The sequence below is a fragment of the Aythya marila genome (assembly GCF_965140915.1).
Source record: "Aythya marila genome assembly, chromosome: 5".
Lineage (NCBI taxonomy): Eukaryota > Metazoa > Chordata > Aves > Anseriformes > Anatidae > Aythya > Aythya marila.
Genome location: NC_139046.1, coordinates 54,851,343 through 54,875,097, shown reverse-complemented (window position 1 = coordinate 54,875,097; position 23,755 = coordinate 54,851,343). Strand labels below are relative to the sequence as shown.

Sequence of the window (23,755 nt, the reverse complement as noted above, 5' to 3'; positions counted from 1 at the left end):
CTTGGCCACCTCCCTCCCACAGGTGGTTCAAATAGTCTTCTGCAGGTCCAAAGCAAACAAGGCAGCCACCACTAACAGCAGAGGGGGAAGCAAGCTGCTGGATGCGGCGTCAGCCACTGAAACCTTAACAGAAAGTGCTTCAGAGAAACAACCTGGGATTGAAACTGAGTGAGAGACTGTAGTAAATATTTCCTTAGCCTTACTCACCTACCCAAACACATAGGTACCTGACCTTGGTTAATACAGTCATCTTTCCTTCAATACTCTCATGTTTTTATAGTAGCTGGAAAAGCAAATGTATTTTCAGGTGCCTTTATACCAGGCATGAATGATTTCATCCCACGTATTTACACAGGATTCGGAAGGATTTCTATTTCTGGTCATCCACATAAGAAATGTATGTCCTTACACACTGCTAGGCTTACTCTCTGCTTTTATGGAGTTTCCTCCAAATACGCCCCACTACTAAATATCCCAGCCCTCTTGTTGTCTGTACTTCAAAGATGGAGAAACTCTGCTTAGAGCGATGCTGTTGAGATTAACCTGTCAGAAAACTGCAGCTTTCTTTGGGGCCTACATGTACACTGAGAAATGCACTTCCCAAACAATCTCCTGTTTCCTATTTCATAAAGGTCCAACCCTGCAGCATTGGGGCTGGAGGTTCAGGGGTCAGCTTCTTTCATCACCTTCTGCTTTTTGTATCTCAGAGTTGAAAGATCATTTAGAGCAGTCATTTCAGTAATAAAGTGGTAACCAGCATTAATCCAAGACATGCAGCACAATGAACTATCTCTGGCTATGAGTAATGGGCATTCTATGCAATTATGTCAATAATATCCCCATCAGCACAGCTAGCAGTTGTATAACTGTACTTTATCAGAGAAGAAAGCTTCCTGAGATTACAAGGAAAACCAAAACAAGCAATATTTTGCTTGCTTACAAGCTTCAGTTTACAAAGTAAATGTATATTTAACCTCATATAATCATGCACACAATCAGTTTTTATTGCAGACATCGTAACAAACCAGTATGACTACATTATATAGCAATTAGGCAATTCATAAATTAACAACCCACTGCAGGAAAAAAAATTCAGAATACTGAAAAAAAATCACAAAAACATAAGGGAATGAAATGTGAACCAAAATACAATAAAAAGCTCTAGACCTGGAAGGGCAAGCAACAATCTGTGGCTTAAAAACAAAATTAACACGCTCATTCCTACTGCAAGCTGAATATTCGTGTACCACAGCCCTTTCCATGGCAGCAAACATGCTGACAGCTCCAGGAGAAACATCCTGAGTAACGTCCTGCTGTTCAAAACATACCTGTTCGATAGAAGTCCATTTTGAAGAGCAAAAAAGCTCCTGTAAATGCATTTACATGACATATGCAAATACACAGGCACTCTACCGAAAATCAAAAAAAAAAAAAAAAAAAGCAAATTCCACTGCAGTTCGTGCACAGTGAACTCAGCTGCTGTCAGACCAGAGAGGCACTCGGCATGAAGTTCTCTTCCATCTTCTTCTTTGGAGGAATCGAGGTAGCTGCAGCACTCACCACTTCCAAGGAGTGCCTTAACAACATGCTCAACACCATTTCCAGTTATGCTTGGTGCAGGCTACACAGCTTCATTCAAAACCATAACCTTTGCCACCAAAAGAAGCCAAAAAAGCCCCGCCTACTTCGGGGAGCTATTTTTGCACCTTTGGCACATTTGTCTCTCAATTTTGAGCTACAATAAAACCTGAAGGCTCAAAAACATGCATTTCAAAGCAGTTTAAGACACTTGAGATGTTTACACTGAAATCTGAATATGCAGTAAAAGCCTTTCTGCAAAAAAGAACAAATGAAACAAGAATAGAACAAAGAAAAATAAAAAGTATGCCAAGAGAGCATGTGTTAATGTAAGACACCAGAACCCAATGTAAGCAAGCAATCTGAATACACCTCAGCATGTACTTCTCCAGTTATGTTAAATGAGTTAATTTTTTTCTCCATAAAATAGCGGAGATTTCAAGTTTTCCGACATATTTGATAATCTCTACAATTACCATCTCTGAGAATTTCAATAAAAGGATATTATGGGCCTTTCCTTATTATTTTTACTACAATAAGAAAAATATTCAACATTTCAAATGATGCCAGTGTTGGTTAAAACACATTCAAGTATCATGCTGACTCAAAGCCCTGCAGATTATCATCATAAAAAGGGATCTCCCATTGTTAGTCACACCATAGTCAGAAAACCCTATATCCCATAAACCCAAAACAATAGTAAAAAAAGCAAACTTTCCAGTTTTCTCCACCAATAATTAACTTTTCAATTTTGTTTCTTATTCACCATTTGAACCCTTTTAATTACCTTGAATTTCTCAATTAAGCCATCACATTATGCGCTCATGGAGCCATTGCCTAGGAATAGGCTCAAAAGCCCCATTCATTTTCACATGCTAGGAAAGCAATTCTTTTTCAAAGGATGGCTTCCTGGAAACTGGAAAATTTTTTAGTGAGGGACTTCTTGGCATATGGTAATAGAGGACGCCACACAAATTCATGCAAGGAAGCATGAATGTTTCTTACTGCTTACCACTTGACGATCAGGGATGAGTAAAGTAGTCTCAGTGCTGCTTAGACCCTGCTGCCAGTGGCATCACGGGAAAAACATAACGTTGTTAGCAATGATGCAAAGGATGCTTTAAAATAAAAGGCTATTTCAGGAAAAACTGTGTAGCTTTGGGTTGCTGCAAAGCTGTTCTGTGTGACTGCTGGATTTTCAGTCCAGTTGTTCAAAGTTTAAGCAGATCTCTACTTCCTCAGATCAACAGGGCCTCTAGCCTACTGCCATTGACTTTTACATGGCCAGTATTGATTTTAAAACATTAAGAATTACTTTTAATAAAAGCTATACAGTATTCCTCATCATGTCCATCATAAAAATTCAAGTCCATAAACAATTTGGCACAGACTGCAGTTCACAAACTGATAAACAAAAACTTCTAGCAATACTTATTTGAACATCAGACCAAATGTACACAACAGACTTCTGCAATTGCATTCAGAACAAATATGATGCCTACTTATTCTTTCAACACAAACTGTACACCATGCACACACTGAACAAAAATGGATTCAAGTAGACAAATAATGAATCTCATAGTGTAGATAAGGCAAACATCTATCAGTAACCGTTCTGGTTATCCCTAGTGATCCTTGGGAGGACTTCAGCTTCCTTTTGATACACAGCCAGGCGAGGCCCCCCCGACTTGCACTGTACCAGACCCGTGTGCTCCTTTTTTCCCTGCCTGGGGGCCCGCAGGGTGCTGCCACGTCCCCTGGCCACGCTCCACACGTGGGTTGGATGATGGGACTGCCAGCACCACAGAGGACTTGACAAAGCAATTATCCTACAAAGAGATGGCCATGAGCTATCTGCGCTCCTGGCCCACCGCTATATAAATGCTCGAGCAAGGGATTTTGAGATCAGGCTTCACTACTGGAAAGAATAATGGTTTGTAGTGTCTAATTCTGTTAGTAAGTTCTCACACTGGTCTTTTGATTTGCTTCTGAAAAAAAAAAAAAAAAAAAATCACAACAGACCGGTGTAAATGGTGCAAAGGGAAAGAAGGACTGTGTTGTGAGAGACTCCCTGAGACTCCCGACCTGCCCCTGTCCAAGCCAGCACCCATCCTCTGCTTTTCTTTCACTTCTCCTTCCTGCACACCCTCCGCTCACAGCTTCCCAGCTTGTGTGTGATCAGATGCAGGCGCAGGCTTTAGCCACCCACTGGCCCTAAGCTGCCCATGCTGCTTTACTCAAGGATAAGTCTTGGTAAACTGAAGTGCCAACAGAGCTGGAAGAGTCTAGCTAAAAACCCTCTGTATGTTCCTGTGCATTTTGTCAACTGCTTTTCTGTTAAACCAGGGAACTCATCTCGCTGTCAGTACAATTGTCTGAAATGAATTAACTGGAGTCATGGGGGTTAAGTGTTTCAAAACTGCTGCCAGTCAGCATACCTTTTCTTACGCATTCAAGTTGGTGTAGAGAGACCATTTTTCTGTTAAATGCCAAAATTTATGTACTGTACAACAGGGCTTCTACCTTGATAAAATATAGCCCTCAGAACGAGAGCTAAGCAGTGCTTTCAGAAACTCTCATAGTCCAACTTTGTTCAGATGAAAGCCAATAAGTAAAACACTTTGGCACTAGTGGTAGCAGTGTTCAGCTGCTCCTTCGTACTTCGCAATCCTCTCTCAGAAGGCTTTAGCATATTCTCTCCCAGATATTCCTCTGAATATGTTTTGTAGTTACACTTGAAAGAAGCCTTTTCATACGTCCAACTAGACTTGGAAACCAATTTGGTCTGTTTCCACAATATTAATAATAGTGCTTCTTTTTTCTCTCTACTCAAAAATCCACTGGTCTGCATTGAAAACTGAACAAGAATGACAGAAATGTACATAGATGGTGGGATTTTTCCAGAACAAAAATCAACTCATTTTGAATAGACTAGAGAAGGTACAGTAGTACCTGCTGCTCTCAAGAAAAAAAAAAAAAATAATCCATGAGTCATACCACTTATCTTGGTAAAATACATTCCTTTAATACATTTGATGGAGTTATGCCAATTTACTTCTGCTAACTACCTGGTTTGAATAACAGCTGCTTGTTCTCAGGTCTTCTCATGATCAACTTACAATATAGAAAATACTGAGTAACAGAATTTTTAGTGAGCATTTTGTTGGTGTGAAATTAACAGAAAAGGTGAAAACTTAATATATAGCTGTGAACAAAGGACTTTAACTTCTTACAGCCAGACTGGGGCACAGCCCTACAGCTTCATGCAAAGTAGTGCAACCAACTGTGAGGGTGAGGAACTCAAGGTCCACGTGCATACACTGCACATATTTTAAGTGACTTTACACTAGGGAGTTGGAACAGCAGACAAATCATCTTCAGTGAACGCCTCTTACAGATCTCAATAAACTACAAACTATCTTGTGATTCAATCTCCCACAAAACATGCTATTAAACAGAACTGTCCCATAGTATACTCTCTCTCTTCATAAAGTACAGAGGAAAAACAGATTCTCAGTTTTGATTTCATTCATTTTCCAATTTGCCTGAAAGGACTATAAGAGACATTTATGTCTTGAACAGGAACTCTATAAAGACTAATTCAGTAAATTCTACTTAGAGATTCAATTAGGACAGTCATCTATCCCTAACAGGAGTGGTTGTCTGAGTTACTGATTTCACAATGACATAATTGGAAGCAGTCTCCTTTGCAGTGCCTACATGAAAACATCCCTATCATGTCCCTTTTTTCCCCCTCTGCAGTCTGCTGAAATCTCCTTGCCTCCCATCATGACCAAGCATCTAGAAATGATTCATGCTGTGAAGCTTCTAATATGGAAGACTGTTGAACTTTAAGTGCTCCTGCTTCTTTTGGCCTCGTGGGAGATTGAGCAGAGCAGAAAAAAAGAGACTCAAGAAGCAGATGAAGAAAAAAAAAATCACAACCATGCAGTAAAATTAGGAAAGCAGATTAAAGCACAAATGCCAAGGTATGAGGAAGGACCAAAAGCATTGCTGACTGGAGACATGACTGCTTTTTGAGTCCTAAACTTCTTCTGACTTTTCTATATGCGTTGGCAGGTTTCACAACAGACTGTTTTTCCCCTTTTTAAGTTTTACTTGCATAATTCCTTATGTACAGATTACTTTACTGTACAAACTGCAACAGATAAAAATATGCCACTGAACTATGAATGTTTTCTCTTTTCCATATTTGAAGCTAGGTATCTTTTTGCCCTCTCCACTGCTAAACCAACATCAAGGCCTTAGCTTTTTCTTCCAACTGCTGAGCAGAAGTATACTGTTATTTCAAGTTACATTTTTGCTCTTCCAAAAGAAAAGACAATGCAAGCATACTCTAGCTGTGACCAGAATGTAATGTCAGGTAAATCTTCTCCATTAATCTTTTTATGAATCAATTCCGTTTCCGTTTTAAAAGGATTTAATTCCAGTAATTTTAAGACTTCAAGTGTTAATACTTCCCAGTTGAAAGGAATATAAATTGAAGTCTATGGTTAAGTAACAAGACATTTACTCATCTGTCACCAGAGTAAATTTATAAAATAGAGAAATGCACTATTGGCCGAAACAAAAACAGAGCACATCCACCTGAGCTCTAAGGGGTCCTTGTGGAAAGAGGAGACAGCATGGGTTTTCTCACAGGCCAGGATTGATGACCCTACTCAACTCCTACTGGAATGCATTAAGGATGACAAAGACAGGCTATTAACAAACTGATGGAAAGGAAATTCTTCCAGTCTGTAGAGAAGAAAAGTGAAGTTGAGATGACATATCAAGATAAAGGATTAGCATTATAAGAAAAGAAAAAAAAAAAAAAAAAAAAAAAAAAAAAGGCTATCTTACTGTTGGAATCAATTCATGGAAACACTTTAAGGATAGACTTCACCTGGATATGTAGGACATAAATCATCAGGAACTAAGCTTGTCATGGCAGATAAGAGCATAAAACTGGGCAAGAAGATTAAAAGCAACTGTGTAACTTTATGCCACATCAGTGCATAGAAAGCAAAAGTTTGGTAAATGAGACCGTGTTAAGGGACGTGGGGTAGGATGATGTGAAACACAGAGAAAGCGCTAACTTAAATGTAAGCAAGCATCAGATGGCCAACTGACCTGAAGAAACAAACTACCTAAAGCCAAGTATGCTGTCTCCTCTTAGAAGGGGAGTGTGGAAGAAAATTAAAGTCAACTGCTGAGATGCTAGGACACTTCTCTGTGATACTTAAGAACAAATTAAGAAAAAGTAATTGTGTAAGGAACTAAAAAAAGAGAAAAACGCGTCATGATTTTACCAACAGGAGATTCTGAGTCAATAACCAGACCCATTTTTCATAAGGAGACTACCTCCTGAACAAGAAAACCCTGAAGACCAGAGCCTCCTTTCCTATGAATCATGAATGTTCCACCTTTCATAAAGGTTCAAATCCCATGCCCCTACACATAATGCTTCTCACACCCTTCCTCCCATGTTTCCTGTCTTTTCCCACATCCTAAGTCATGAAGTGAATTCTTTCAGGCCCTGGTGAAATACGTCATCCTCACCTAAACAGTGACACTCAACACGAACCCAGAATCAGCCCCAAACTGCTGCCTATCATAGTAAGATGATTCATACACTGTAACCTGAGATAGTGTCAGCCTGGGTTCAGTAAAGTAATTGATGTTGTCTGCTCAAAACTTCTCCAGGAGAAAAAGACGTCCATCACACAGTAGATGGAGAGGTACCAGGCTGAACACTCTAACAGTCCTTTAAGATGGAACTTGGTAGATTTATAAAAGCATCTGGATGATCGGGCTGCATGCGCTAGCAGACCTAAACATCTGTGTAATGTAAGAACTTAGAGTTTTGTCTTGACAGGATTGTCTCTAAATTTGCCTCTTAAAAGCATATGAGGAAATGTTTTATGCTTTCGCTGTTCAACAGAACTATGTTTTGTCAACACTTGATTCAACAGTATAATTTCTGGGGGATGCTTTTAGCAAACATAAGACACCACATTTCAACAGAGCAGCTATTTCTATTTTTAACTAAAAGTCTTCATATGTTCCTTAAACATACAATAATAAAGAAGAAATCAGACAACAGAAATTAAAACACTAATTTCAAGATCGTGTATTTTCACTATTCTTTTTAGATCCATTTCTTAACTGAAGAGTATCCGTACACCTGTATGTAAGATGCTGCATACTTTATGTATTAAGCAATGAGGTACTGTGAAAAACAAGCAGCTGATGCTTTTTGGATTACCCAACTTTTGGGTTGCATATCTTGCAAGGAAGAGGTATTCTTATAACCCTTCTAATTGGCTGTCTCATAAACAACTGCATTATTTAAGAAGTACCTAGAGCACAGGAGTGTAAGAGTGCCTTGATTTCCTAGAAGCATAGCACATAATGTAAAACCAAGCGTTGGGGTTGTGGAAAGGTATTATGTTTTTCCAATTATCAGAACACTGCAATTTGTGATTCTTCTTTCAAGATTGACACTGGGAGCGCTGTTAAGCCCCAGACTGTTCCACTACTGCTAGTCGTATTGTGTTGCAGTCTCTTACAAGACTCAGTGAGTAGCAGCATTACTTGTTTGCTTTTGCTCCTTCAAAACACTGGAGAAAGGAAAAAAAAAAACATGTACACGGATAAAAATGTACATATGAGAGAATCTAACAGCAGTATTATTTTCCACAACTAATTTCATCTTTCACAGTACTATTCCTCTCTCTTTTTACCAGCAGTGTTAATGCTACCTGTACTGTACCTTACCTCTGTGCTGCTTGGGACCTCTGATCCTGCAGTTGAAAGTGTTTCACATAAAGGTCCATTGCTTTCTTCCCCTAAAAAATATTCAAAGAAACATCCACATAAGTACATGCCTTTTAAAATACCTTGTATTTCAAAGCGAAGAGAAACTTGAAGGCACGGAGCTATGAACAAGCAAAAGCAACAGTTGGAAAGTGATACTCAGCTGCATAAAACCTTCACAAATGATTTTTGAAGGAAAAAAGAACACCCTGAGACACAAGACACTCAGCCTGTACCAACTGGCTGTAACCTCACAGTCACACAAACAGTTCTAACTGTGACAAGCGAAATCCAGCTGAATCACGTATTTGAGAGGATAAAATTCTTTCTCGCCTCAAATGTCTTATGAGTTACTGTCTAAAGAGGATCCAACACTTGGAGCTTTGCTGCTTTGTTTCTCAAAGTTCTGTTATCTCTGGGGTTGTTTGCTAGAAACTGTTTTTTGCTTCTAAGGGATTAATGATATGATGGTAAAGTATGATGGTAAAGCTCATGATTAAAGATGCTCACGTAATGGAGATAATAATGATAGAATCAAGAATATCAACTTAAGTTACCAAACCTTCTTAAAAAAGTTCCTTAATTTTAACAGCAGCATTGAGCCCTGCCTTTCCCACAGAAAAGTCAGTCTGCCAAGGAGACTACTACTTAATGTTAACATGATAGAGGAAATTACACTGAGCATCTTTAAATACCTAAATCATATTGAGAGGTTGGCTGGGTTTGTGGCTCTGAACCTCCTCTGTCAACAGTTTCCTCTGGAGAGCAATTCCGAGCCCATAAGCTCAGCTCCTGCTCTAAGCAGATTCTGTACACAACCATCTTTTTGCTGGTCAGACAGAGCAGTCATTTAAATAACTCCCCCGCCAATGGAAAAGGATAAGTGGTTTTGTAAACAGCTCATCACAGCCTACAGCAGGAATCTAATAAAGGTGCCTCTTTCTTCCAGAAAAGGATTTATCATGCTCCTCTCTCCATCAAAGAGCAAGGAACCATCAATGGGCATAGCTTGGACTGGACAGAATGCCACAGCTTACACCAGAGCACTTCCAGACAACTACAGTTACTTTACTCCTACAGATAACAGGAGCCCATTTTTTTTATTTATTTAAAAACAACAAAAAAGAGGCTGCAAATACTTCCTGTCAAAAATCACATCTATGCAGAATAAAAATCAGTTCTTCAAAAGTTTTTAATAAACTACAGAGATAAAGGGAAAAAAAATGCTCTCAAGCTGTATGGAAGCTTGCTTAGCAATAATGGTCTTCATAACTTCACGTACATCTGATGCAATGAGAAACTGGGCAATGGAGTATAATGATACATAACAGCAGAAATATCTCAGTTATACTAAACCTACAGCTGTTGCATGCTATTTCATTAATAGAAAACATGCCTGCACAATCTGTGTTTGTAGGTATCTTGTAGTTTGAAAATATAAATCTTATTTAGACAAATGGAGAAAGGTGTTTGTATATACTGACAGAAGTGTGGAGACCAACATTAAGCATGTGGAACTAACTAATTTAGGCTCATTTTTCTTACTCAAATTTATCATAAATGCTAAAGGGACTATGCTCCAAGATGGAACACCAAACGCAGAAAAGGCATTGAGAAACAGCTTCAGCACAGAACTGAATTCAGGTTACCTCCCGAACAGCACATACATTCAATACAAGAGAAACACAAGGCACAAAATGGGAGAATATCATAATAAGAATACCAAAGTCTTTACTCAAAGGACAGCCACTGTCAAAATATCCAGAACAGGCTGCTTGAGAAACTGTTTCTGCAAGGATATCCCTGGAGAGAGGCTCTACCTTGATACAGGACTGGCTGTAAGCATATGCAAACTTGGCAGCTGCCTAGAACTGCTGAAACAAGAGAAAAGCAGCACCACCACGGCACTCCGATGGCTGCTTTGCCCATCACACAGGAAAGCAGGTTGCCTGCTGCAGCTTTGGCTGAAGGTAGCAAGCCCAGGGCCCGGAGGCAGACAGCCCAAGGGTTTTAGCACCCAACTTTCTGTGGCAGCAGGAGCCTGGCACCTCATCCCCAGAGCAGTGGCGTTCAATTTGCCAGTGATGCTGAGAGGGCTTGAACTGACTCTGCAGCCTACAACAGCTTTGGCAGTTGTATTTTCTGGATTATGATTTCTGTAGCTGTGAAAATTGAACCATGGGAACAAGCACGATTATGAGCTTTCCTGGGAAATGCTCTTCTAGTAGCATAGCTAATAAAGGTGTGAGAAGAAATCCTCTTGGTAGCTCTAATCCAGGGGAATAAAACTGAATTAATGCAGGTGCAGCACACAAGAAGGCAGAAAGAGAATGCAAAACATAAGCCAAGAAATACAACATACTTAAATGTTTGCTCCTTGAACAACATATAAGCAGGTTCCTAGACAGCAGTACAAGAAAATGCATGTCCATGTCATGTAGGAAGGTGTAAGGGAGCCGCAACCCAGAACTGCAACAAGCACTACGAATGCAGATGCCAGGCTAGCGCTTAGCCAAGAGGATAAGTAAAAACCGACTTGTAAATCCCACTGCAAAAAAAAAATTAAAATGGCCTGTGTATGACATCAGCGACTCAAACTGAAGTCTGATTTCCAAGAGGTTCTTGGAATTTTAAAAACAAAAAAAAAAGCAACAGAGGGCACAAACAAAAGGAAGGAAGGCGGGACGCTGGCTAGTACAATACCTTCTGACTGCAACAGCTTGAACTTGGTGAGAACCGCAATGTCATCTTTAAAAGGAAAAAACACTTCAGTAAGAACCAAAAGCCTTTTTAAGAACAATCCACTTCTAACATGAATCCATTTAATATATCTCCTCCACCCTTTACAGTAAGGGCCCAATAACCAACCAAGCAGTGAAGAAGGCCTGTGACCTAGGCAGAAAGCACACAGCAGGCTCCTCTTGAAACCTCTGCATCTGCCCTTTTGTCCAGGCCCTTCATTGGGCAACAGAAGCAAGGATGTCAATTCCCCATATCGTCAGCAGGGAGGGCATTAATAGCTTCCCCTAGCCAAGAAAAGGCCTTTAAAACACAATCAAAAAATTGCATCCTCCTATCTAAAGGTGAAGTATAAAGATACATACTGATAAAACCCCAATAAAACCAGCATCTTTAAGGGAACTGCCTTGTTCTTCGACACTCCACGCTCTAGTTTATGTAAAAAGATCGAAAGCCATCAGCACACCAAGAGGAATGACATCTGCTAAATACACAGCCCTTCAAAATTCATTCGTACGAATTGTGGTCAGGGCCCACATATTTTTTTTTTTTGTTCAAAATTTATCAGAGAACCACGCGATGATTATCAAGATCTATTAAAATAGTTTCAATGTTTACTCAGATTACTGGCCTTTCATGGGCGTGCACGTCGTATCTGAAGGAAATGCTGCCTTCCCTATGTTATTTTTGGTCTCCAACAGCCCTACAATTCCGCGCACAGCTATTTCTAATTCCTTAAACATATGCATCCTGGGAGTTGGACATGGCTGGAAATGAGTGAGCTTCCTATGCCTGTAATTTCACAGTATTATTAACATATGCTATCTTGAACTATACCCGACCACAAGGGAATCTACTTATAAACTCTCAGTATGCCACCCTGAACAATTACAGACCACGTCTACGTCAATTACAGACCTGGATAATCAACAGTAATCCAAAACAGTTCACAGAAATCAACGTTCTGAACTGGATACTGGAGAATAGACTGGAGAATCCAACCATGACTGATTTGGCCTGTTAGGATAACTGTAGTCTGCTCCACACACACAGAAAAGTACTTTTACTAATGCAATCTTATTATTTCCACAAGCATGAAAAAAATGGCTCGGGGTGTAATGAACGGGTGAGTCATTCTGGAATAGTCTGAGTTTGTCCACAGCGCCTGAATCACTTCCTTTTCTCTACACAGCAAACCCAGCACTTTAGGGAAAATAATTAAAGCCATTTAATTCTGCATTTGAACCTATCGGTTAAACAAAGTAGTTTAATATGATTAGTATTTAGGAATCAAAAAGCTGTCCTTCAAAACTTGTCTGTTCATTCTGTGATGAAGGACAAAAAAGCCTTAATGGTCTGGACACTGACATGCTTACAATTTCTCAAAGGTACCACTGTATCCACAAATTAGGGAAGCAAGCAATCTGTTCAAGTACAACTGCAAGTCTAAGACCAGACAAATGGATGAAAGACTGGATGCTCAACTGACCTAACCTTCTGCGACCGTATGATAGGATGTGGGAAGTTCTCTTTAATTATACTGCTAATATCGATTTTATAAAACTAAAAATTAATGTGACCCCAAGGAAAATAAACAGTTATTTACCCTTACCAAATAGTGAAAGAAAACTTTATTTCTGGATATCCTGAAGATACCATCTTAATAAAGCCCTGCCATTATTCAATATGTCTGCCTGTCTGATGGGACAAGAGGAATCAATTTAAAAACATGATTACATATTGCTAAATCAATACCTTATTTATGGCACCATGTCCTGTGCTCCCACAAGATCGCTGTGGGATTAGTGCTGTAATGGTCGACTAGGACGTACTCTGACTGATTTCTGCTCTCAGGGAGTCTGATTCAGCAATGAATCACTAACAAAAATGCATACTGAAGAATACTGCTCTGAAATAACATCATCTATTCCACATAAGCTTTATAATGATTATTCTAAGTCTATCTCTCAGAAATTCTATATCTCAGAAAAGCATGGCTTTAAAATAACTTATTAACTAAATTTATGCGTATATTGACCAAATCCACCCTATTGACACGACACAGCCCAGCTGTGCAGTGAAGCAAGACTCGCTGCACCCTGCTCGCCTGGGATCACACGCTGGAGGGGAATCACAGCACGACCCAACTAGACTCCCCAGCTCGATGACTGCGTTGCCTGGGGGAAATGAGGTCCCACCTAGTCTGCTGGCTCCTGAGCAAGTTAAATAAACACTGTTACTTCACCTGGCATCATCCGAAGATTAACAACTGCACTCCTGAGCCAAAGATTCAATCTCAAGGTTATGCTTCAAGTACTTTATGCCCACTCAGGGCTGCTCCTTCAAATTTAAAACTATTCCTTAACAATGAACACGTTCGATTTTCCATAAACCCACGATCATTTACTAGGAACATATTAAAAGAACTTCATGATCCCCTTGGAAGAAAAAAATGTGTTCAATTATAACCTGCTTCATGGCCATATTAATTTACAATATTTGTTTTATTATTAATGAGTGATTGCACAGAACGAGTATTTATCAACACATCGGTAGTAAAATAAAAAACAGCAGCATTTTAAACAGATGAATATATGGAAGAAAAATCTATGCTAACAATAACAATTTGGAAAAGATGCAGTCCTTACCTCTAATCTCTAGTACAGTAAATGTGTATTTTAAATCAGAACATCAGGTTAACTCCTAGCTGCCTTCCTTTTATAAAGACCATAAAACCTTCCCTTTTGCTTAGAAGGGACTGGGTTAAAAAACTAAAAGTTGTGTAAATCAGTTTTAGCAAAAAACCACAAGCATAGTGTTGTAACACAGAACTTGAATGACACTTTCATGTGGTTAGGGCAATAACCACTACTGTATTGCAAGTACTGTCTGTGTAAGTTCATCAAATGTGCTCTGAGCACCCAAGGTAGCATTTATACCTTTTGGGACCCATCATTTTGCAGAATGGCACATGCCGAGTGATTAATGGGTTCAAATGTAATTGAAAGAGAAAGCCCAGACGAGCGATAGTTGGATAAAGTGAGGTGTTTTTACATTGGGTTACATTTAGGTGCATAGAAGTGATGGTGAATAGGATGGCAATTAAACCTTAGAAAAGCAGGGTAGAAAAATGCCAGCCTGCAGAAGTCCTGGCAACTTGAGAGGGACTACAGCCGTGCCTGTTTGCACTTGGACTATTTATATGTCGAGGGCCATTTTTCATTGACTGCAGAAGCGGACAAACAGCTCGAGCAACTGCTGTGCGCATACATGGAAATGCCAGGTGCGTGCCCCTCTCGCTCCAGAGAAGAGGAAGAGAGGGGAACTGCGCTATTGCTTTTCATCACAGCCCAAGAGTGGCAAGCACTTCAAAAGGTGCTATGTACAGACTTGCTTTCCTACTGTTCCCAGAGGCCCCTTTAAAATCTCACAGCATTATTCATTAATGCACTGCTCCGACTTTCACTGAAATCATTGATTTAACAGAGAAGCAACACGATCTCTGATTTCTTCCAGCATTTGCCATGCACTAGAAGCAGCAGGGGGCTCAACACACTGCTTGCTCTATGGATGGGCATTATGTTCCCATCCTTGCACGAGAAATCTTCTGTAGAGACTGTAAGAGAAAAGCAACACATCAACAGGGAGCTCAAAATGGAGCAACAGTGGGAAACCAGAGTGGGGATTGGATTTGCAAAAGTGAGGAACATGTATGACTTGTATTTACTCAGTCAGTATTTACTAAGCAAGTAAAAAGCACTCCATGGTAAACCAGGCCTTGCTGTCCGCTGGCAGGATTCCTCAGCTGCTTGTGACCTGGACACCTCATTTCAGTGTCTCATTTCACTGGGCAGCTCCCCCACCCCATTTCCCACCAACCAACAAAATGTGCAGGGCAATAGACCAGGGCTGCCGGCACTTAGCTGGCACTTTCTGATGTAAGCACCAGCTAATGAACAGGACCCAAGTAAGCCAAGACAACTAACTTGCCAGCAGCCTCAAAACCACATCTGTTTGACATTACTTCTCCACATGGTATATTTCTAGCACACTGTAAATTGGGCAAATATAGGCTCTCTGATTTCCTACCTGATAATTAAGAAAAGCCTTTGGAATAACAAACCCCAGGGCCTTTTCTAATACAGGGTTAGTGCAGAAAATTAAAGGTCTGCATCGTGAGCCCTACCCACATGGCTTGCTGGCATTCTGCTGCCTTGCCAAAGGCCTCAGATTTCACATTTACCCTTGGGAGCCGGCTAAGTAAGGTCACGTGGGATTTCCAGTTAGAAAACTGCACTTCACCTTAAGATACTCTCACTTCCCCAAAAAATGCATTTGGAACTTCATTAGCTCTCCTGGTCATCATCCTGTTTGTTTCACCTGGATCTTCTGATACAGTCAGAACCATCCTCCACAGTTCCCTCCTGATGCAGTGTGAAAAGAGTAATCCCAGCTCACCCTCGGATGTATTCAAACTACATATAAATAGATTCTGAATCCTCTACTGGATTACCACAATACTGAATTAACTTAGGTACAGAATTAAGCTATTTTCTCAGCCGTTCTGGAGAAATACCCTTAAGCAGATATTTATGTTGCATCCCTCGCCCTGCCCAGATTGGTGAATTCAGAATGGTATTAGGTTACGTTAGCACAGGTAATTACAGATTACCACGCTGCTCAGCACAGCTGCACAGGGCACCCAGTTCTCAGCTCTGGTTCCAAATACCTGCCTTATTCCAGGCCTACAGCAGCAACTTGTCTGCTAGCACACCTCTTCTTGGCATGCATCTGGCTAAAGCAAGGAGCACGTGTTAACAGCCATAGGTCCATACAGGAGGTTCATCATTGAAAAATGTCTGTGTCTACAGTATAATCCAAGTAGCCACGTCCCAGACTGGAGTCAACCCCACCCCTCCAAGAAGTATTAGTCCTCAAAAACAACTCCTGACATGTTATTCATCTTTCTACAGATTGCTAACACCTCAAAACTCTTTACAGAACTGTAATGGCAAGAAGCACCCCTAGCAATACAACACAAAGATCATTCTTCCCCTTGGTGCATTTATACACATGCACCCGTGGAAAAACTACCCCCAAACATAACTACTGCTAGTACAGAGGTACTGCTAGATAGCAAAGCACAACCCCTGCAATCATATTGCTCTTCAGTTCCACCTTCAGATAACAATAAAACAACACACAGGAAAGTTCACTGCATTACTACCTTGCCACGTAACATGAAAAGGTGCCAAGAGGTGTTGTGTGCCAGATCATGTTTCCAATACTTTTGGAATATGTTTGTATTAGGTGACCTGTACATCTCCTCCATGTGCATACATGCACAACTCACTAATTAATATACAGACAGTAAGCCAGAACAATTTATTTTGATGATATATCTGCCAACAGTTTTCTGAGCCTAATTTTAAGTGTCCATTTTCAGCAGAACTCTTACATCTTATCTTAGTTTCTTCCTTGAGTCTCAGTAATTATTAATGACTTGCACATAGCTGTTGAGGTGTTTGCCCAATTTAGGACAGCTATCTCATTTCTCTGGAGTACAGACTTCTCTCAAGCACAAACAACAAAACCTTGCATTTCAACTAAGCTCTCTGTTCGTACAGGTGCTGGTAATGCCAGGCAGATTACATTTATCTGTACAATAGGAGTTGGAAAAGCAAACTAACTTTGAATTTTGTTTAATAACTTGAAAAGAACTACCTACAAAAACTTTCCAGCATGCAATATCATACTTAGGTCATAAAATTTCATGGACCAGCAGCAGAGACTAAGTCTCCAGTTGTAGATGTACTTTCATAATTTTGAATTTTAGTCAAATCTAAAGCCTATTTTTTATTATTAAAAAAAGACAGACACAAAGCAAAATCCTATGCATTGGAAACCTGCTTTTCAATGAGTCCTGCAAAGGTGAAGCAGTAACCCTGCTTTATATAAAGGCTAAAAAGCATTGGCCTGAGATGGCAAAACCAGCTCAGTTTTCTCCTCTAGCTGACAGAGTTCAGCTGTATTCCCCAGCTCTCAGAAAAGCGGCCTGAACATCCCACATAATTGCCAGTGGGTTAGGAAGGCAGGCGAGAGCACTTAATGCTCCCTTTGGAGCTACTCCACTTTGCCAGTCAGAAAAAGTTGACAGAAGTGACTTTACTCTCATACGCAGGGTCATGAACTAAAAGAAAAGCGTTTAGGTCTCATTCACCAGTCCAAGAGCAAATCATTCTAACTTGTTTTTTTTGTTTTTCCAGTTGACAATCTCTGGGTAAAATTCCTTTTCAACCCCACTCCTCTACAGTGGTTAAAGTTTTCAGCTTTTAATTAAAAGCAACACAGCAAACTATCTTTTTGCGTGCACTCAGGTATAAGGCAATATTGTGCAAACTATGGGGATCTGTTCCAAAAAGCAAACTTGCCTACCACAAACTGTAGTTTTCTTCTAAAACGAAGTTTACCTTTTGGATATCCAATACATACTTAAACTGTGCCACTGCAGGGACACATCCCAGGCAGGAAAGAAATTCCATTTAGGAGCTACACATTGGTTGGTGGGGCTAATGGCGTATTGCCTCACCTGCCTGTTACATTCTGAATTATGCCCAAATTTCTTGGAGCTTTTATTTCATTATCTGCAAATACATTTTCAAACAGTTATTGTATTGGTACATCTTCCATTTTAGTCCCGTGGGAGCATGATAACCCATCTTTGTTTCTACAAATGGAGTGGAAATTATTACACACATTTCCTCAGTAATTAAAGACAGATGTAGTTTTGAACATAAGCCTATGTTTTGATTTTAAATTACTAGTATAAATCATAATTTCAATTAAATAAGCAACGTGCTCTTAAACAATAGTAACACTTGATCCCAAATAGCAATGCATTACTAGAAGTCAACACTGTCACAAGCACTTTTTCGAAGTCATGCCATCAGCTTCTCCTGGTGTTTCGGTACCTTTCTCAGAGGGAACACAGGCAAGATGACCAACCACCTCGGTGGGCATTACAATTTAGAGCACATTACAATTTAGAACAGTCAGGTAAATCTTAGAAAGATGAGCTATGGCTTCAGTGCACGCCCCTGCTACTGAAGGGAGACATGAATGATCCTTCTGCCTCGCAGAGGACAAGCCTGGTTTGGCCTCCCCACACAGGCTCCACGTTCTTGTAGAACCACACAAGTGAAGGCAGTACAGCTCAAAACACGGCACCGAGCCAAATGCAGGCTTCCAGAACATCTGTGGTCTTGGGGTGTATTCCCCAACACAAATGCAGGAGCATGAGCATCTCATGCAGAAAAAACAATGCTGAACAACAGCATAGACAAGGAAATATTCCTAAGAACAGACTGGTCTTTGATACTTGTATGTGATTGTTCAAAGTTGAATTTGCTTATTTACTTTTTTTGTTTGTTTTTATATATTTAGGTAGGTTCCACACAGCTTCAACAAAAAGCAAAATCACGCACTTGAAAGTGGAAGTTATTACCTCATACTGGTGTAATTCAACAGGAAGCCAGAAAACTTCCTTCAAGGTAGAGGATTTGGCATGTGAACTCCAGACACAGATTGCATGCTCAACTTACTGCTGTTGGTAAGTAGCTTTTCATTCCCCTGACTTGTTTTTCAGCATTCAAGTTTAATGAAATGCTGTAGTAAACCAGAACTAAATGCACACGTGCATTACAGATATTAATGTGTCTTTAAGGAAAAGACACAGCACTTTTTTTTTCTTCTGCCTTGTTCCTATTTATGTACACAGACCCTACTGTGTGTGAGTGGACATCAGGCAGCTATGGCTTGAAGCCTCTGTAAGAGACCACCTTCTCCTTCAGAGCACAAAGCATATGTTTAGATCTTTGAGATGTCCCAGTGGTGATATATACATGTTGTTAGCTTTTGTAGGCCATAACTGAAAGAAGACCTCATTTATTCTAAACCAGATTTTTATTTGCACAACCAATTAACAAACTTGTAGAAGTCTACTCTCTTAGCCCGTATGAAATTCTTTTTTCTGTTTTAGGAAAACGTTTGATTAAAAAGCGAATTAAACTGGGACATGATTCTGGATGCACAGTTATGTGCTACTGTAAAGTATAAGCTAATAAGTCATCCTTGTTCACTGAAACCCCTTACATTCAGTGTTTATGACTAAACACAAACCAAAAAAAGCCCCACAGGATGCTCATGGGAAAAATGAGCACTACAGCGTTCAGTTTACATACCAGACTTCCAACATCACTCCCTACACGGTTACCACACATTCTGTAACTCTTTTTCCATCCCAAGCTCTGCCAGCCGAGCAGCCCCCGGTCAGCACCGCAGCCCAGGTCGAGCACTCCTGGGCCGTGACTCTGGCCTTGGTGCAGGGCTGGGAGAGCAGCTGGCAGGCCGGGAGGCTGCCATACCCCGCCTGCCCCAGCTCTGCAGCCAGACTGCCAGCTCGGGAGCCTTCCTCGAGGAAGGCCAAGTCTGGGCTGGGCTGGCACAGCTGGGGCATCACCGCTGCTGCCACCGCAACTGGGCGAGTTTCGCACTTATCCATTGCTGCCAGCTGTCTGAAACAGATCAGTCAAGTATTTTGAAACCTGCGAGCGTACACTGTTGCTTAAGCTGTTTAAAACAGCATTACGTTTTATTTTTTCCTAAAACAAACGCACAAGAAGGAGAGGAGGCAGCTGCCAAGCCCGGCACGGATCCCAAGGAGGTGGTTCCCTCCTGCGGGGGCCGCACCTCCGCGGCTGCTGCCACAGCACGGCTCCCACCGACTTCTCCTAGGCCAAAGGGTCGCGGGGTTTATTCGGGGCGTGTGGGTTTTCGGGCTGTTCCTGCATTACCGCACCGCCAGCTCCCAGCCCCAGCCGGGGGGCCCCTCAGCGCCCGGCAGCAGCGGAACGGGGCAGGCGGCTGCGTCCCGCCCGGCCCGACCCAGCCCTGCCCAGCCCGGCGGGCACCTACCGTCAGCAGACGGGGCCATCTCGATGAGGGTCTCGCTCGCCTTCCTGCCCAGGCGGTTCATGGCGCCTCGCCTTCCCCGCGCTCCTCCCGGCCCCTGCTCGCCCGCACCCGGCCGCTTGGCCGCCTCCCGGAGCGCAGCGGGGCGGTGGGGAACGGGGTGAGTCAGGGGGCGGGCGGGCGGCCATGCATGCGCACTGCCCGCGGGGCGGGACGGGGGGGGCGGCCACCGCCCCGGGAAGCCGGGGCTCCATGGCGGGGGCTCCCTGACGGGGAACGGGGGGGTGGTAGCTGAGGGTGTCACCAGCCCAGCGCCTTCCCCTCACGGTTGAAGAGACAGATAGTGACCTGCTGGTTTAGATACAGCGATGGGGCTGTCTTTGTTTCTGGGTCTTTTATCACAACGGATCTTTTATGAGGGAAGACGAAGGAAGTGCGATAGAGTAGCGTGCACTTCAGGGGGTTCTCTTTTTTCCTCCTTGGGGATAGATGGGCTGGCTCTCCTCGTCCTGCCTCTGCGGGATCAGGCTCTAAAGGCTATCCCTGTCGGCTGTCCTGACTGCAGATTCACAGCAATGCTAGTAAAAGCATTGTTTTGGCTAGCTGCCCTTGGGTCTTCAAAGTCGTAGGTGAGAAACTGACAGAAATAAGAACAAAGCCTGAGGAAGGGAAAACGGGGCATGGAAAGTGGCAGACGAAACTCAAGCCTTTCCTTCTGGGTGTTGGATCAAGAGATAAAAGCAACGCCAGCTTGGTCCGGGTCCCTCGGTCTGGCCCAGCCTGCTTTGGCCTCCCTCAGGGGCTCGGAACCAGGCCTCTCCCCACGCCCTCAGAGAAGGCTCCGATGGCGGCTGCTGCACGTTGCCCTGGGGCTGCTGTCGTTTTTATGTCCCTAACAGCCCCATCTTCTCCTTTCTTCAGTAGTTTGTCCTCCACTGTTTGTCCAGTACACTGTTTTCACATAGTTTTTATTAATTCGCACTCCCTCAAGGCAGATCTTGAGGCCTTTTTACCGATTAACCTTTTTGTTTATTTGGCGTGTACTGACAATGTAACAATTGTATGCAACAAACATACCAGGTTTTGTTACTTGAGCAACTAGCATGCAACATCAGTTTCATGGAGAATTTCTCAATCCTGAAGTTAATCAAGTAAAGCAAGTCCCTCAGTTAAGGTGCTGGGCCTGCACTCCAGTCTACGTCCGGTACTAGGCCTTTATTTTATTGTATGGCATTACTGCTTCAAGAAGTATATTTTTAGTCAGGGGCAAGACCTAAAAACATATCTGGTTGCTTTCCAAAGTCTGAAACATTTAGTTGTTTTTTTAATCTCAAGATGCAGGGTACTGGGAACAAAGCCTACAGAAATGGCCTGCTAAGTGAGAAGCATTTAAACAACTTGTAACAGCATACAATTCACTAGGCCAGAATGTTCAGTTTAAAGGCTGTGTTTTCTAAGCCCTTAATTTTATCAGAACTTTAAATATAGGATAAATGCTTTTATGCCTGTAGAAGATGCAATTAGAGTTCCACCATTTAACAAGAGCCAGAAACAGCAACAATTTCAGTGGCCATGGCTAGGTTTTGCCTTCTAATTGTATGCTTTCTCTTCCCAGCTCCACCCAGCATGTGCATGTGAAGCTGACCATATCTAAAGCTATGTAAGTACTCCAGAGATGATTTTGCAGATCTCTGTAATTGGGTCGGGTACATGGTTTCTTGAAGCACTGAATTTATGTAAATTACACAGTGGTTTATGTCAGAGACAGGACAGAAATCTGCTCTCCCAGGAGGTACAAAAGGCCTTGTGTCCATGGCAGGCATACAGGAGGTACATGCAATACATGAAAGCATTTAGCTTTCTTGGATATTCTGAGTTTAAACAGCCATTGTTTTACTCAGGGGCTTCAGAGTATGCCAAAGTGATCTAGGACCAAACTTCCTACAAAAGGCACAGGCCTTTTTCACTCTTACCTTACATTGTCACTGCCGTTCGTAAGGCAGTGAGTCAGGTTAACCTGTTAAGCTGATCTTTTTTTTTTTTTTTTTTTCCTTGTGGGTTTTCAGTTCTGTGACTCATTGCAAGCAACAGGTACTGCTAACACAGAGACAGAAATGGGGCACCACACAGAACTATTTTATTTTCAGTTTCAGAACTATTTTATTCCTTAAATATCAAAACGACCAGGAATGCCATCGTATTTCTGCTTCTGGTGGTCTGGGGTTCAAACACTGTTTCTAATACTGTGTATATATAAAACAAAAAATAAAAATAGTAGACTTGAGGTGTAGTTAGTATGCATTGCCAGAAATTGCTAGTAGTGATTATGTTTGGGATGTTCAGCAGCAAAATGTAATCTTTAACTATGTGCACTAAAGGAGAGCAGATAATCTGCAGCCCTTATTTTTTTTTTTTCTTACCCCTTATAAAGGCTTTTTCAAAAGCATGAAACTGGTTTAGGAGCCATCATATTTTCTAACTTATTTAAGTGCAGAACATTGGGAGGATTGGAGGGCCAGATTTCAAAGATATCCCTGCTTCCATCATTGTCTTAGATAAGTACCCCATAATCTGTTCAAAAGCACAATTTTCATTCTGAGATCCTAGCTGTTAAAAGTCCTGATAGAGGACTAAATGTTTTGGCACCGAAGCATCTTTGAAACATATGGTCCTAAATCATGTTGAAAATAAAGCTTTTATGTATAGCAGTTAGATGCTTTGAAAAAAAAAAATGTTCTCTATTATTTACCCACCATAAAGGAATATAATATAAACAATTTTGTTTGTTTGTTTTTACCACTTGGGGATCTATAATGTTAAGATGCCATGTGCTTTCAAGATTCTATATCTGTTAATCATAGAAAGACTGTATATCCCGAGTTGGAAGGGACCCACGAGGATTATCAAGTCCAACTTCTGGTTTCTCACAGGACAACCCCAAAATCAAACCATATGTCTGAGAGCGTTGTCCAAACACTTTTTGAACTCCCAACAGGCTTGCTGCAGTGACTACTTCCCCAGGGAGCCTGTTCCAGTGCCTGACCACCCTCCCAGTGAAGAACTTTTCCTAATATCTAACCTGAACGTCCCCTTTCACAGCTTCATGCCATTCCCTCAGTTCTTACCACTGGTTACCAGAGAGAAGAGATCAGCTCCTGCCCCTCTGCTCTCTTTGTGAAGACCAAGCAGGCCTTCCCTTTGCAGAGACCTAGACCTGTAGGCCTAGTCTAGGCTTCCTCTCAGTCTCCTCTTTTCTAGGCTGAACAAACCAACCTGCTCCTCATACATCATACTTTCTAGACCCTTCACCATCTTTGTAGCCCTCCTTTGAACACTCTCCAATATTTTTATATTCTTTTTATACTGTGGTGCCCAAAAGTGCACACAGTACTCAAGATGAGGCTGCACCAGCACTGAGCAGAGAAGGACCATCATTTCCCTCGACCAGCTGGCCATGCTGTGCCTGATGTCCCCCAGGATATAGTCAGCCCTTTTGGCTGCTAGGGCACGCTGGTGACTTAGATTCAGCTTGCCATCTACCAGAACCCCTGGATCCCTTTCTGCGGGGCTGCTCTCCAGCTTCTCATCCCCCAGTCTGTACATATATCCACGGCTGCCCCATTCCAGGTACAGAATCTAGTTCTTGCTC

The 23,755-nt window shown here is 41.7% G+C and overlaps 1 protein-coding gene across 10 annotated transcripts in view; it reads right to left on the bottom strand.

Annotated features, from left to right (window-relative positions):
* Nucleotides 1–20,292, bottom strand: part of ANO5 (anoctamin 5) — a 54,212-nt gene extending 33,920 nt beyond the window's left edge. For 2 of the 10 annotated variants that reach the window (XM_082762743.1, XM_082762748.1), the window contains exons 1-4: nt 20,110–20,292; nt 11,101–11,145; nt 8,359–8,429; nt 2,591–2,641 (exon numbers count right to left, since the gene is read on the bottom strand). In XM_082762743.1, coding sequence (XP_082618869.1) covers nt 2,591–2,641; nt 8,359–8,429; nt 11,101–11,145; nt 20,110–20,170 — 228 coding nt within the window. In that variant the 5' untranslated portion in view covers nt 20,171–20,292. The remainder of the gene's footprint in view (nt 1–2,590; nt 2,642–8,358; nt 8,430–11,100; nt 11,146–20,109) is intronic. The other 8 variants (XM_082762745.1, XM_082762750.1, XM_082762749.1 and 5 more) reach the window with 5 other exon arrangements.
* Between the last annotated feature and the right edge of the window lie 3,463 nt (nt 20,293–23,755).